Genomic DNA, 16,100 nt, shown 5'->3' with positions numbered 1-16,100 from the left:
TTTCTGTGCGCCTAAACATAAAGTTATTGATTTTAAAGGAAATTTTCATGAATTTTGTGTTTACTTTGCTTGAATTGTTTGGAGTTCTTGGAAAAGGGCAGAGAAGCAGACCCACAAAAGGAACTGCATGATGCAATATTAAACAGGCAAGATGCATCTCACCATCAAGACAGTGCACGTGCAACACCATGTTGGCCTTCTTCCTATTGGCGGTCCACTCAAGCAGTGACAGTGGATATGTCCGTGCAGTCTCAAGGGCGGAGCTTGAGCCTAGTTGCACCTTCTGATTAGCTTGGATGAGTCTGTGTTGCAGCAACGCCTGACAGCCAGCAGGAGCGTGGTCCGACACAAACCTGGAGGTGAAATGAGGTGTAGGAGGCAAGGGAGATAAAGTAAAGCAGAAGGAATCTCTTAACTACAGCATATGAGTGTTTAATATGTATTTTTTTCTCTCAAACTACTTAAAAAAAATCACTAGTCGTGAAGTTATTTTATGATTTCTCACTTGAGCAGATATTTGTCCATCTTGGGGGATGGGGCGAAGCTGCTGACACATGCCAGCAGCAGCAGCCAGCCTCTCTCTGCATTGTCAGGGTTTATGTTCCTCCACACCTGATTGACAACCTGTGCCAGGATCTCATCTCGTAACCCTGGAGATGACAAGCCCCTTTGGACGATGTAATTCCCGAACATGTTTTCCTGTGCCCCATTCAGGTGAGGGTCTCCCATAAACCGTAACACCTGAAGAAAACAGAGCGCAGGCAAAAGCTGTAACAACTAACTCTGTTGGTTTTACAGGTTTAAAGCATTCTGCGTGTTGCTGCGATATATTTATGTTGGTCTTTGTAGGTTTATCCTTTTTGGCAACAACCACTTTGGAAAAGCAACAAGAACAAAGAAGAGCTGTGGAAATATATTGTTAATAGTCCGGCCCACATCTTATTTGCTTACCAGTTAGTAGCAGAAACTCATAATTAGAAGATGTTTTGTTAGAGGAACAAAGTGCAGCAGAGGCAAGCGAGCTATAGACTGTCCCTGCTGTGTAACAGGTGTGAGACTGTATCATTATGAAGTACTGCAGTGCTCAAAGAATATCCCTGGTAAATAAAGAAAATGCTATAGTTTATCACAAAGGTCAGCGTACCATGTTGAAAAGCTCCAGAGCTTCTCCTCTCAGATCTTCCTCCACACGGGTCAGAGGTGACTCCAGAGGAGCCATCAACATCCCAAACTTTGGTTCCTGCAGCGACAAAAGATTTGCTGCATTTAATAAACAGCTTTCCTAATAAATGTACTTCAGATTGTCTAAAATGTGCTGATAACCATTAAACATAAACATGAATTTCAAAAGCTCTTCATGTGTTCTTTTCTGCAAACAAATCTGAGGAACCATAGATATATAGATGGAAAGCCAAACTGAAAGCACACATTTAGTCTGTTGACATGCATCTCACCCTGAAGTAAATCTGTACATAACGGAAGAAAGGGTAGTTGTTGATGTCCAGAGGCAACGTGAGTTGGGCATCATCCTGGATATGAGGAGCCTGAAGCAGAGCCAAACAGTCTGAGTGCAACTCCCTCCGGACTGAAGAGAGGAAGAAAGGCGAGGTTAAACAAGGAGTCTACAAGGAGTTTACTGGCATCAAGTCATCATTTATCACTGTCTGGTTTATTTATTAGATGATGCATCTCCTGCCTCACTCTGTCAGAACTGTTCATATCATTTCTTAATTTGATACCGTCAGTGCTGATGAGATCAGACACATTCAAATAGCTGAATGGAGTACTCTCATGAATAATCTATGTACGTGTGATGCACACTGATGGAAAAGACAGACAGACATCTACACACCTCCCGCTGTCTGCAGCAAAGCGCCCAGTTCTGCAGGGATCACCAAGTGTGTGACATTAACCACCTCCCTTTTGGTGAGCTCCTGAAAGAGGTACCACTTTTAATTTATCTGCAAACCAACAATGACTTTAGAGAGATTGCATCATCAAGGCCACTCAAAAAGAAAGCGGGCGTGAAGAGATTTAACATATGTTGTTGGCTTGAACTCGTGCTCAGACTGGCAGATGGCTTTCAGTCTGTTCCCTCTGCGAAAACAAAAACATGGATACTTTTCTCACTGAAGTCTTGCCTTATCTAGTCCTTCATCTTACCATCTCTCTCCTCCTCCTCTCCTCTTCAGTCTTCCTCTTGGCCTCAAACTTCATCTGCAAACACACAGTCAGTGTTTAAATGTAAATCCAGAGCAAGAAGTTTAAAAAGGACAAAACAGGAATAAATGTGTGCCATATATTTGTAACTATTTTCTTAGAACAATAGTTCAACAAATGTATATACTCTATGTGATTTAAAAAAAAATTACAGTCATAATGTACAACATCAAACAAACCACAATATCTCAGAATACCTTAATGTACTGCTTGCGGTTGACATACATGTGGATCAGAGAGCGGAAACGGACCAGACTTTCCCTCATTTTCACATAGCGCTTCCTGGAATATGAATGAGAATCCAAGTACAATAAGTCTTTACTCATTTTTAACACATATTCAATCTCAGGTTGCTTGTTAAGTTTATTTCCTAACAAACATTTGCCACATTCACAGTAGTAAACTTTGTGAGCATGCTACAAGCTTAGCTTTACACTGAAAGCTTTTCTTCTTAATTATAATGAATTTCAAGTACCATTACCCTAAAGGCACAATTTACATTTCCTTTACTTCACTGCCCTTTGAACCTAAACTATGAAGCTAAGTGCACAGTGAAATGCAGAAAAATTACACTCAACATGTACAAGGAATGAATACAGGAATCGACCAAGTCTGGTATGTTAACATCAAATCAGAATCTAAATTTGTGGTTACAGGTACAACAAAGTCAACTGAAAATTTAAGATCTCTGTAGGATACCTCACCTAACAAGGAAGCCCAGGCAGCGTGCCTGAAACCTGCTGATTTTGTTGCGGAAGTCAACGTAGCGTTTCCTGACAAAGAACATGCGAGTGTAACGCTGCAGGGTGAGAGCAGCAAGATGACGAGCGCGCTCCAGTTTACACTCCAGCAGCTGGTAGATGTCCTCCTTTAGAAACAACTGCCATTCACACATGCACATGTGAAATCATTCAGATACATGTGTGATTTTAAAAAATGTCACAGATGTAATGCACAGCATCACTCCAACAAACCACAGTATCTCAATGTAGAGCTGCAAAGTAAGCAGCTAATTCATACTCAATGCCTTTAGACCACCACTTTGTACTGGGGCTTTCTTTAACTGTAAGACTTGGTGTGAACGTGCCCACCTTTGTGACTCCAACGTGGTAGGCTCCTGGTCGGAGAGGACACAGTTTGCTGAGCAGCAACACACAGTTCTCTCCATTTGCGACTGGAAGTGTCTGTATCCCCACCAGGGACTTGTACCTGACAATGCCAAACATTCAAATTAGGAATGCTTTATTGATAATAGTGATTTTTAAAAGTGAAACATTGATATTGATCAGTACTGTAGTATTGGGCCACAATCAACTGCTAAGCGGTATTATTGGTATTAAAGTTTAGGATCCACAGTTGCTCAGACAGAGCAGGGTCATCATGTGTTGAGTTGCATAGTGAGTGAAAATGTCCATGCACCACTGACTCAATTGCCCCAGACGTTGCAAACTTTTTCTGACATTAGCATCAGCACAAAAGCTGTGCACAGGGGGCTTCATTCCATTGAGTTTCCATGGCTGAAACCTATGGCATAAACAATACAACATCAAGCACAGTGCCAAGTATCAGATGAAAAGGCATAAATTACATCACCACTGGACCCTGGAGCAGTGAAAACGTGTGGAGCGCTGAATCACACTTCTCTATCTGGCACTCTGATGGATGAGTCTGGGTTTTTACGTTACCAATCTAACTGTACTGTGCCAACTTCAAACTTTGGTGGAGGAGGGTTGTTCTTTTGGGCTTTGGCCTAAACCCCATAGTTCCAACAAAGGGAAATCATAGTGCTTCAGTTTACCAAGACATTTTGGACAATTCTATGTATCCAACCTTGTGGGAATAGTGTGGGGAAAGCCCTCTTCTGTTCCAGCATGACTGTGCCCCAGTACACAAAGCAAGGCCCAAAAAGGTGTGGCTGGATGAATTTGGTTGTGGAAAAACCTGGCCCACACAGAGCCCTAACCTTAACCCCATTAAACACTTTTGAAATGAACTAGACTGGAGAATGAAAGCCAGGCCTTCTCATCCAGCGTGAGTGTCTGACCTCATGAATGCCGGACTACCAGCAAGCTGAAGTCATGATGTTGATCATGGGCAAACTATACACTTTGAAGGATCTTCTAGATCAATGGGCCAAAATTCTAATAGAAACACTCCAAAATGTTGTAGAAAGCATTTCCAGAAGAGTGGAGCTGTTACAGCTGCAAATGGGAGATCAACTCCATATTAAAGCCTTTGGATTTAGAATGGGGTGTCAAAAAACTCCTGTAGGTATAATGTGTCCGTGGCCCAATATATTTGTCCATATAGTGTATGATGATATTGTAAATAAATGTGTAATTATTATTTTTGTGTGCTTTTGTACACTCATGGTTATAGACCCTTTCTTTTTAGAAAAATAGGACAAAAGACAATAAATTAAATGTCATGGTCCTGGGCTGGTGACCCAGTGTTTTTTGTTCTATTTTGTAATGGTCCTCAGTATGTTATTTCTGGTTCCTTGTTTCCACATTTCAGGTCTGCGTCTTTGTTCCCCCGTCTGATTTCTTGTTTTATTTTGATAGTTGTCTGGTCCCTGTCTGTCATGTTCAGTTTTGCTTCCCCTTGTCTCGTCTGTGAAATATGGTTCACCTGTGTTCCCTCCTGTTCCCACTCCCCTCGTTATCCTCTTGTGTCTTTAAGTCCAGTGTTTTCTCTGCCTGTTATTGTGTTGCTGTTGTAGATTTCCTGCTGTGTGTGTATGTCCTGTTTTTGCCTTGTTTCTGGAACTCTAGTCAAGTTTGTTTTGTTCTGAGTTTTTGCAACTGATCCTGTCCAGTCCAGCTTTTTGTTTGTCCTTCAGCCAATAAAGCTGTGTTTAAAGTTTTTCCTCTGCTTATCGTATCCTGCATTGGGGTCCTCCTTCTTGCCTGCCACACAGCCGTTTCATGACATTAAGTTACAGATCAATTAATACATTAATTTCTAATTCACAAGCATCACTGAATGAGTTTATATATATTAACTCATTCAGTGATGTTTGTGTATATATATATATATATATATATATATATATATATGTGTGTGTATATATATATATATATATATATATATATATATATATATATATATATATATATATATATATATATATATGTCCTGATATAAGCCTTAATATTAGTTATTGCTTATTTATGTAATTCAGTCAGGACAGCTAAACTCGAAAGATTATTTCCATCTGCACTAATTTACATTTGACAGCATGGCTCTGTTCTGAGAGAGCAGCAGCGAGACCCCAGCAAAGAGCGGAGCACAGATCAATGACAGCAAATGTGACACTGATTAAAAAAGACAAAGCATGAAAAAAAAGATGAGCTAAAGGCAGGTTGCAAAGTGACTTACAGAGGCAGGTACAACTGTGGACAGACTAAAGCACCTTTCATAAAGTGTCATATATGATATTTACAGATTGGAAGAATATCAGCTGAGCCATCAGCTGATGAGGTCTGCCTGAATTAATGCCGTGCTTGATTTTCTCTTAGAGGATGGTCGAAGGCTGTTAAAGCTATTCACTGTGCCTTTTTCAACATTTAGGCTTTTATTACCTCATAATAACTCATCTGCCTTTGATCTGACATAAATTGTCTTCAATTTTAGGTACCGCATGTATCCTCAGCAGCCTCACAATGTTACCTGAACAGGAAGACGTGGAACGGCATTCTGACTGGATATCCCTCTTTGCGGATCCTAATGGTCTCCATGACACCAGAGTGTCGCAGCTGGCTGCTGACCAGTTCATCCTCGAACACACCTGGTTGCTAAGGACAAATGTATAGAAGGTCAAAAACCCTGATTTACGTGCATGTAAATAATCATAAATCCAAGATGCTTGAAGAGCTACCTTCATGTTGTTTGGCTTAATGCAGCGAATGAAAAAAGGATTGCAGCTGAAATGGAAGACAAAAAAACGCTACAATGTTTAAAAATTATCTTTTTTTTAAATTAAAATTTGTGCTAATTGTTTTCAATAACTGTGCACCACCATTTATTGTCTGATAATATATTCACTTCACCTCTCCATCTTCTCCACCAGCTCCAGCAGGGACTGCTGGAACTTGCTGCTGATGGTGGGAGCTTGGTATTTTCTGGTGACCGTGCTGCTCTTCCTTATGTGGCCTCCTCTCTGCTGACCCACGACCTGTGCATGAACCAGGAAGAGGTTTGATACCATCTGGAAACACACAAATATACACATTAAAACATATTTTACAAAAACACTGCTTTGACACATTGCTTTGTATTTATGTGGATTAGATGAAGTCTTTAGGAGCAAACTGACCTTGTTCTTGCTCTGAATGAACAGGTCCAGGACATCCTGACGCACCTGATCGTAGTTCTTATCCAGGAACTTGTGAACCTGCATCAGTAAATAATCGCTCTGTTTATCATTGTAGTTTAACATGCTTTAATAGCATAATGGATTATAATACAAACAGGCTAATTAATAGAAGATCATTGAGGAGCTGAGTACCTGGTAAGTGACCCGACCAGCAAAATGCTTGATTGTGAACTCTGGGAGGGGCATCTTTGGCTTCATATACAGTGGGTTCCCACCATGGTGATAGTGACACTTTTGAAGAAAAGTGTTGTCTGTTGCCTGCCAACAAATTAGCGCATTGCAGGTCACAGTTTCATAATCCATAACAGATCTGAAAGTTTGTTCAGGCTCTCAGTACTTCCTCCCTATCCTCACCTGAGGGAAACAGCTCTGGTCATCCAGAATCCTCAGTATCCCATGAGGCTTAGCAGCGATGAGGTCGATGCACGGCTGGTTGTCGTTGAATATGATGTCCTGCCACGGGATCTGCTCCCTGCTGTACTCCTCCTGCAAGAGGATCGCGTATAATACAATAAATATAAGTTGCATCACTGCCTAATATTGCCTATTATTATTTTTGGCATGTCACTAATCTAAAATTAACGAGATTCATTTGTATGCATGTGCTACAAATATGTGCATTTTGTGTCTTCATTTGTAATATGAGGAGAGTGTGTGTGTGTATGTGTGCGTGTGTGTGTGTGTGTGTGTGTGTGTGTGTGTGTGTGTGTGTGTGTGTGTGTGTGTGTGTGTGTGTGTTTCAAAAGGAAGTGTAACGTGGACTCACCTGTTCCTCTCTGAATATGATCCTGTTAAAGAAGAACTGCAGATACTCGTTTGCATAATTAATGCAAAGCTGCTCAAAGCTGTTGAAGGCCAGATCCTGCAGACACACATACAGACACACACATATTAACAAACATATAGCTGGTAATTCTTTATGTCTCATTGTCATGTCTAAAAGGTGACTATTCAGAAGTGTCTCTGAGTCTCTTTAAAGTGCTGAATAAGAAAAACAGAATAAGTTAAACCCTTCTTCCCTGCTGATAATAATCTGCATCGTTTCTGAAAAAAAATGTTTTTCTTTGTTTCTTCAGGAAGAAAGTGGGAGATACAGTTCTGTAATAAAGTAAAATTAAAAAGAAAAAAGTGCACCTTCTTTCATTCTAGGGTTTAACAGATCAGTACATAATAAAATCTGGTCCTAAAGCAGCTTCTAAATTATTTAAATACAACCTCAGATGAACAACAACATGACATATTACAGCTTGTCACTAATTATTTAACAAAAACTAAGCTAAAATGCAGAAGCAATGTGTGAAAACCTAAGCACACCTCATGATACAATAGCATTGCAGAACCACCTTTGGCGGTAATAACATGAAGCAATGTTTTCTGCATGACTTTTTCAGCCTCTCACATTGTTGTGGAAGAAATTTGGTTCATTCTTCTTTACAGTGTTGCAGCAGTTCATTGAGGTTTGTGGGCATTCATTTGTGCACAGCTTTCTTAAGGTCCCACCGCAATATTTCAGTCAGGTTGAGGTCTGAACTGTGACTGGGTCATTGCAACACCTTCATTCTTTCATTTTTCAGCCATTCTGTTGTAGATTTGCTGCTGTGGTTGGGATCATTGTCCTGTTGAGTGACTCAGTTTTGTCCAGACTTTAGCTGTTGGCCTCACATTTGACTCTAGAATACTTTGGTATACAGAGGAGTTCATGGTCAACTTAGTGACTGCAAGGTGCTCAGGTCCTGTGGCTGCAAAAAAAAAGGGCCAATTATCACCCCTCCACCACTGTGCTGATGGTTTGTATGAGGTGTTTGTCCTGATATACTGTTTGGTTTTCAACAAACCTGGTGCTGTGCATTGCAACTTTACAAACCTAAGCCTTGCTGCCATGTTCTTTTTAGAGAGAAGAAGTTTCTCCTGGAAACCCTTTCAAACAAGCTATACTCATTGAGTCTTTTTCTAATTGTACCCTCATGAACTTTAACATTTAACCTGCAAACTGAGGCCTGTAGAGTCTGAAATGTAGGGTCTGACCTCAGGGTGAAATTGCTGGGACGTCCACTCCTGTGAAAACTGGCAATTGTCTTGAATACTTTCCACTTGTGAATAATCATTCTCATGGATTAGTGTTTAACACATTCACATGTGATTCAACCCGGAGCCACAAATCTCCTTTGGGGTTGTGCCAGGCAGGGCATCTGGTGTAAAACTCTACCAAATCAGACATGCAGCACTGCCTGCTGTGGTGACCCCTTGTGGCAAGGGCACAGCCAAAAGTAGCTTTACTGTAGAATTGTTTGGAAATGGCCTTATAATCTCTTCCAGATTGATGAGCAGCTAAGATTGTTGCTGGTGTTTTTCCTCTTTGCCACTGTGTTAGCACACACCTGAACGCTCCAGACCTGCAAACTGCCAAAACATCTGCTTTTATAGAGGTGCTCACATGTGCTGATGATAAAATAACCAAGTGATTAGCAGCACGTGGCTGCTACTTACCTTCTTAATTCCTCTGGAAGCAGTAAAGCTGCTTCTGCATTTCAGCTTAAGTTTGGTTAAATTAATAATGACAAGGTGTAATATGTCATCATGTTGTTCATCTGAGGTTGTAATAGCCTTTTCTGGTGGTGGTGGTGGGGGGGGGGGGGGGGGGGGGGGGTTGAAAGACTGAGATAAGGCTACAATAAGGCTCCTTTACCTCAAATCCATAAATGTCCAGGATGGAGATGGAGACGGTGTGTTGGCGAGGGTACACCTGAGCATTGATCCTCTCTGTTAACCAGTGGAAGAGCAGCGAATATAGGATCTTGGCAACAGCATCCCTGCAGAACATTTGTGTGTGAATGATGGGCAGCAATGTGGGAAATTTAAAGGAGAAAGAAAAGGGAAATATGCCAGGACACAGTTTTATGAGCAAGAATTTTATTAGCTCAAACTTTAAGAGTATCAAAGGATTTGAAGACTGCACATGCATTATACTGTATCACTACATAATGATTGAGATGCAAACATTATGTAGGACATGCTATTCAAAAAATAAAAAATGGAGAAAAAAATCACTCTGAACCTCCTTTATTGAAGGTAATAAATGAAATCATTTTTAATGCAGTGCATGCTCTGCATGTAACCGTCTCTCACCTGGCATCAACAGCACTTTCTACAGTCAGAGGAGTGTAGATCTTGTCCCTCATTGTTTCCTGCGAACAGACATTAAGGCAGCTCTTTTCATGCAGGCATCTACCTGACAACAGAGAGCTTCTTAAGCCTCCTTTCATCTTGGTTTTGGTGAGGTTTAAAGTTCACATTCAAATATTTAAATCCATTATACAACCAATGCAGGTGTGCACTGACTGAGCTTAATGACAGCTTCCTCACCCTCTCCTTAGTTTTTCTGTGCATGCCATTGCACCCTATTTTCCTGGTAATGTACCACATATGGATGTTTGCTCAGTAACTGTGGTGAGTCTCTCATCTTGATCTGACAAATCAGTTGGTCTTGTCCTCCACCTGCTTCCTGCTTGTTCTTCCAGGGTTATTATTCCTTTTTTTAAATGTATTTTTATGTAATATATATGTTGTGGAAAAGGAAGTTTTTCTTCTTCGAATTAAGAGGCAGAACAGGATACTCTAACTGCAGGATTTAGGCTATTCTTTTTTCATACTAACGCTTCCTCCCTTTCTTTTTACTTAGCTGCTTCCTTTTTACCTTTTTTTCCTATTTTTGTATCCACATCATTGCCTTCTTCCTTGCTTCCTTTCAGCTCTTCCCTCCTTATCTTTCTTCTACTCTCTTATTCAGTGATGTGGGTGTCTTAAACTTGAGATCTGATCTGATAAAGAATGCTCTGAGACTTGAGACCCTCTCTTGCCTAAATACACTTAATTATCACACACGCATACACACACACACACACACACACACACACACACACACACACACACACACACACACACACACACACTCTAATGTGTACACATGATTCCTCCAGTCAGAGGAAATGAGTGGGTACGAATCACTCCTCTCCTGTTACACACGCACCTTTGTAATTAGGAATTCAATTATACAAAAGGGCCTCGCATAGCGTATAGAAGCATGTGTATGTGGAAGACATAAGGTGGGCCATCATTAGATGTTTACTCTCCCATCACCCTCATTCCTCGTCAGTGGCAGCACCAGAGGGTCAGGACTGAAGCTGGACCGAAAAACAATCACATGCTAATTCCGAAAAAAATTGGATCTTAAAAGGGCAAACAAGAGGAGAAATACTTTGCCTAACCAAAAAAAATTTTTTTTTTCTACATTGTTCACGGATATGATGGAAATCAAACAAATAAGGAAATACAGTGGCTGACCAACTGGAACACTTGTATCGATAGCTGGGATATTTTAATTGTTTCCTTCCTGGATTTGGTATGGATTCACTGTTTCCTTGCCAGATGATATTAATCACATTAATGTGTGTCAAAGCTCCTGTACTGTACTAGTAATTAAGGATAACAGAACAATAGATGTGATGGAGGATGCAGTTAAGCCTTTCCACAGCACCTCTCTCTTTGTTCTTTTCTTTTCTTTTCTTTTTTTTATTGGTCAGAGTAAGTCCCATGCAAGTCCTTTAACTCCAACACTGACGTTAACTTCAGAATCAAACTCTGTGTGAAGCTGTGAAATTAGTACAATGCATTAATTTCTTTTTTTTCAATTACAGCCCTCTTACAATTTTTGGATGCGTGTGAAATCTCTTTTACTGGTTTCAGATAATAAAGGAGACAAATCTAAGTAAAGCCAGACATCTGCAAGTCTGTCTGGTTTTAATGTTTACTAGGAATGTAACACTGCTCAAAAAAACAGTTTGATTCATACTTCAGTTTTCCTTTAGAAGGGGGTTAATAACAAAAATTTTTTGGGGGGAGGGGGAGTATTTTTGGTGTTTATACTGCGCACTGTCTCGGTTTCTGAGTTGTTACATCCTTACTGTTTACTGTTCTCGAATAAGTTCCTGAGGAGAATAAAAAAATGACCAATCTGACAACTTGATACAATTTAAATTCAGTGGACCTCAAGAGAGTTCATGTGAAACAAAAAGCATTTCTTCTTTATGAAGGAGAGCACATGGGATATAAAAATGTAGACACCACGATGGAAACTGTAAACTCTGATGAAAAAAAGTAACCGCATTCCTTGACAAAGAGAATTCCCAGCTGGTTATATGCAAAAAACAGAAGCATGAAAACAGTGAAATTCCAATAAAAAACATAACTGACAGGTTCACTCCCGGAGGTATGTGCTGAATGTGGCCATTCATCTCTATGGCAGACTGAAAACAAAAGGAGCTAGAAGATGCTTTCCGTGGCAGAAGCGCTGCCTTTCAAAATAGCAGAGCTCAGTCTGTAAACGCTGTATGTCTGTTTTTATCTATGTCAATTCATCCAGGACGTGTGGCTGCGTGCCACACGTCATGCTTTTCTTTCTGCCCTCTCCCTCTCTGTACATTTCTGCAAGTCTCCCTGGCTGTTTGTCTCTGTTCTGAAAAATAGATTGGATAAAACATGGAAGTAGCTTCCAGGTTGGAAAAATGAAGCCAGCAAGGAAGTGTCTTAAACCTGTACTCTCTCTGATGGCCACCAGATCCCTGCAGAAAGACTTCTACAGAAGTGCATGTGAAAAATGGCTTTCAGCCACTCATTTGTTGGATAAAAGACTCAGTCTATTTTTAAATGTTGGTCATTCCACATTATCTGTGGTATGAAACTGCACACTCATTGGCTAACAACTACAATCACAAGTCATTAGCCAACGAACATGCGGTTTCACAGTCAGACCCCCCCCCCATCACATCTATTTACATCAGGTTTTTTTTTTAACAGGAGCCATGCTGGCAGTTTTTTGGGGTTTTTTGTTAGTTTTTTGCTTTCTTGTTATTTTGACTCACTTTTTCCGACAGGTGGAGAAGTTACTGGGTCGAATGCTAGGATCTTATTTGAGAAATCAAAACTTTGGGAGAAAAAAGAAAATAACTTTAGCCCAATCGCTCAAAATAAAACCTTAGCTAAGCTGAGACTCCTGCAGCACACAGTGCCATGATCTGTCCCAGATTTAGACTAAATCAGCGGTGAAGTCTGTCATTAAATAATTATGCACCTCATTCACAAATGCTGAAGGCTGTTGTCTGCACATATTTGATCTGTTTTTCATTTCTTTTTCTCCACATGGAAGCAGACAGTCGTCAGTTGTTTAGAAGCAGGTACTTAATCTGAAAGGTCCTTTCAAATGTAAGAATAAACAAAGTATCTTCAAATGTCTTGTCACTATAAATAGAAAGAATTCTTAAATTCCCTCGTGAAAAAAATGTCACCGTGCACTGGATTTGATAACCTTAAAACTCCTTGTTGCTTAGATAGAAGAGTTCCTAAAAACCCACCAGAGAATGTTGGGATGATAAAAGAACCGTCTGAGTAGATCAGTGACAGCAGTTTGTCTCGTTCTTGTCTTTCATTCTTTCACTCTGTGTGTGGCATCAACACACGTGTCTGCTTTGTGCCTGCGTAAGCGACACTCGGGGCGATACAATGCCTTTAATGTAACCACAGCAGCAAGTAAGACAGAAACGCTGGCATAATGCCACATTACCTCCCTGTCAACACAGGGTCACAGCTGCAAATAGCAATATAGAAAATGATCTCCACGTCCGGGAATGTCACAGACTGCAGTGTGATCTTTATTTTCAAGCACTGAATGGGAAAAAAAGGCCGGAACATCAGTGCACATGCAGATGGAGCACGGTTTGATACTGACTGTGACTTTATAGGTGACGGCTTTCTGTAGTCCCTCTGGTGAGATCTGCAGCAGCTCTGCAACTACTCTGATCTCCTGAGCGCTCACCACTGACGCCACCTCCTGGCCATCAGCCTGCAGTGCAGGAAAAGAGAAAGGAAAAAAAAAAGTCTTGTGAGGAAATAATTTTTCTGCTTATCTTACATAGTTTTTATTGTCCTGATAAAGTTTAGGGGTTTTTTTGTAATTTAAATTCATTAGTATAGGTAACCTTAAATAACCTTAAATAAAGACTTTTTTTTTGGTTAATAATATTACCTGATTAGATAATATTATTAACCAAAAGAAAAAAAAGTAATAACATAGGAGGAAAAACTGAGAGAAACTAAAAATGATGATGATAAAACCAATAATTCGCTTTGAAAACAGTACCTCGTATCTCTGAAAGTAAACGTTGCCCAGGTGCAGAATGGAAGACAGAACTCTAAAGATGGCTGACTGGTCATCTGCGGTGAAGTGAAGGATTTCCATGGCGGAAAGCAGACGTAGGAAGTCCTCTGCATCATTCTTCCCTTTTATCCCACAATCCCCTCCCTGTTTGGAGAAAAAGAGGCACAGCAGTGTGACGTGAAGAAGTAACTGCCAAACATGAACTCTATCCTGACCTAAGAACTCTTTTTGGAGCAGTCAGGTCCCAAAAAGACTGATAATGATGATGATCAAACTGCACTATCTTCTACCTGGTTGAGGTAATAGTAGGTTTCAGCTTCTTGTAGATAAAAGGCCTGCTTCTGCTGCGAAGGAAGACCTGCCAGCATCTCGTAGAAGATGTGATAGTTCCTCTCATTTTTGGCCTGAAGAGGACACGCACACTTACTCCAACACTTTCATATACAAAAATATATATTAGCTATAAGGACCTTTATGTCAGCGTGTCTCACCTGGAAGACAATACGGGACTTTTCCAGTAGATACTGAGAGGTTATGGCACCGCTGATCATACCACTGGGAAAACAAGGAAACAGAAAAAACACACAAAAAAAGCAGAAAAAGAATTAAAAGGCATGAGATCAGAACAGAGGACGTTTTCCTTTTGTTTTTTTACTCACTTCTCCATAAAGATCTCAGTGTATTTCCCAAAGCGACTGGAATTATCATTCCGCACAGTTTTGGCATTTCCAAAAGATTCCAGAAGAGGAGCTGCCTGAAGTATCTATCAGGAATGTCAAACACACGGTAAATAAACATTTATCAGATTGCCTCAACAGGAGTCACTTTACTGCAGCTGTGTAAAGCTGGCTGGTCTGCAGCACACAGGACACAAGTTTCAGTGTGAAATTTTGGCCAATTGAATCATAAAGAAATTTACAGAATACTGTCACACACCACTGCAAATCACAGTAACCTGCTGTTCTTATGGCAATACATGAAGATGAGCAGTAAAATGTAAAACACACAGCATGCAGCTCCCAACTACCTCAATCTGCACCCAAGGAAGGCCACCGGAGATACAGGAAAATAATAAATATACACAAAGGCGTTAGTCATCGTTCAAAACAGGAAAGTTTGTGAGTGTCTTAGTTTGCAGAGAATAGTTCTGATGGCAGCACTCTTTTCATGTCAGGATGTGGGTGCGTACCTGTTGTGCAAGATTCGTTTTGTGAAGTACTGCCGCTAGGTAGCGGAGGATGAGTTTGGTGGACTCAGTTTTTCCAGACCCACTCTCCCCACTGAAACACAGTCACAGATTTTCACAGGGCACAGATAAAACCCATCGACACGACTATGAAATGAATAAAGAATTGTCCCAGTGCAAACTGGGCTTGTAAAATTACCAGGCACAGAAAAACTCCATTGTTATATACAGCCCAAGGAGGAAATGATAGTTAATTATGAGGTGCCATGTAGCTAATGGGCCATGTGAAAATAAAAATTTATATTCTTTAATGGTAGGAAAAATAGCTCCCAGAATTGATACAGAATTGAACAGTTTTGATAATTTATATTCAAAATGGCAAACTAGTGGAAATCCAGACTCAAGTTTGATGGAAGTAAAAGATCACTAAGTGTGAAGATTACCCAGAATTTGAGCACAGCTACTCAAGACTTCCAGAAACCATTATTTGATCCTTTTTACCTCTGTGGTGGCGCTTGTGGAGTGTTTGACTTAATTGACTTAAGTGATGTGAGACCTGACTAATCTTGCATTAGACAAGGCTTCGGTTCCACTTTTGCATTAAACCACCTGAAGCTGTTTTACACACACACACACACACACACACACACACACACACACACACACACACACACACACACACACACACACACACACGTCCAGTGCTCTATCACTGCCAAGCACTAAATACCATTACACCATTATGTAAGCTTGTCCAAAGGGGGAAGGGGGGTGCATGTGTGTGTGTGTGTGTGTGTGTGTGTGTGTGTGTATTTAGGGACATTGGCACCTTCACTACATTCTAGCATAAGGTTTCAGCTCAATTGCTGGTTAGCTAAAAACAGGGCCATTATTGGTCACTGTACACCAGACCTCAGTTACCCCTTAACATGTAGTAACTGAAACACTCACAAACACACAGTCCACACAAATGTACTCAGACACACACACCTCTGACACATAATCTGCTCCAGCCCAGACCTGGCTGGGCTTTCCTTACAGGTGTCTCCTTCCGAATACGGCTAAAGTGTTCCAAGTTTGTGAGAATGTGTGCATGTGTGAGCGTG

At 40.6% G+C, this 16,100-nt stretch overlaps 1 protein-coding gene across 1 annotated transcript in view; it reads right to left on the bottom strand.

Moving 5' to 3' along the window:
- Positions 1-16,100, bottom strand: part of myo15aa (myosin XVAa) — a 51,221-nt gene that overhangs the window by 33,298 nt on the left and 1,823 nt on the right. Inside the window, 25 exon segments of the mRNA XM_030736033.1 lie at positions 163-353; positions 506-741; positions 1,145-1,240; positions 1,455-1,585; positions 1,853-1,934; positions 2,164-2,217; positions 2,418-2,502; positions 2,925-3,100; positions 3,312-3,429; positions 5,893-6,017; positions 6,101-6,146; positions 6,273-6,430; positions 6,539-6,616; positions 6,731-6,856; positions 6,953-7,084; positions 7,365-7,460; positions 9,285-9,408; positions 9,725-9,783; positions 13,380-13,493; positions 13,791-13,952; positions 14,099-14,212; positions 14,300-14,363; positions 14,468-14,571; positions 14,836-14,841; positions 14,998-15,088. Of these exon segments, the coding sequence (XP_030591893.1) occupies positions 163-353; positions 506-741; positions 1,145-1,240; positions 1,455-1,585; positions 1,853-1,934; positions 2,164-2,217; positions 2,418-2,502; positions 2,925-3,100; positions 3,312-3,429; positions 5,893-6,017; positions 6,101-6,146; positions 6,273-6,430; positions 6,539-6,616; positions 6,731-6,856; positions 6,953-7,084; positions 7,365-7,460; positions 9,285-9,408; positions 9,725-9,783; positions 13,380-13,493; positions 13,791-13,952; positions 14,099-14,212; positions 14,300-14,363; positions 14,468-14,571; positions 14,836-14,841; positions 14,998-15,088 (2,768 nt within the window).

Source organism: Archocentrus centrarchus, chromosome 8 (assembly GCF_007364275.1).
Source record: "Archocentrus centrarchus isolate MPI-CPG fArcCen1 chromosome 8, fArcCen1, whole genome shotgun sequence".
In the NCBI taxonomy this organism is placed as follows: Eukaryota; Metazoa; Chordata; class Actinopteri; order Cichliformes; family Cichlidae; genus Archocentrus; species Archocentrus centrarchus.
The sequence above is the reverse complement of the archived record's forward strand: the minus strand, read 5'-3'. Positions and strand labels throughout refer to the sequence as shown.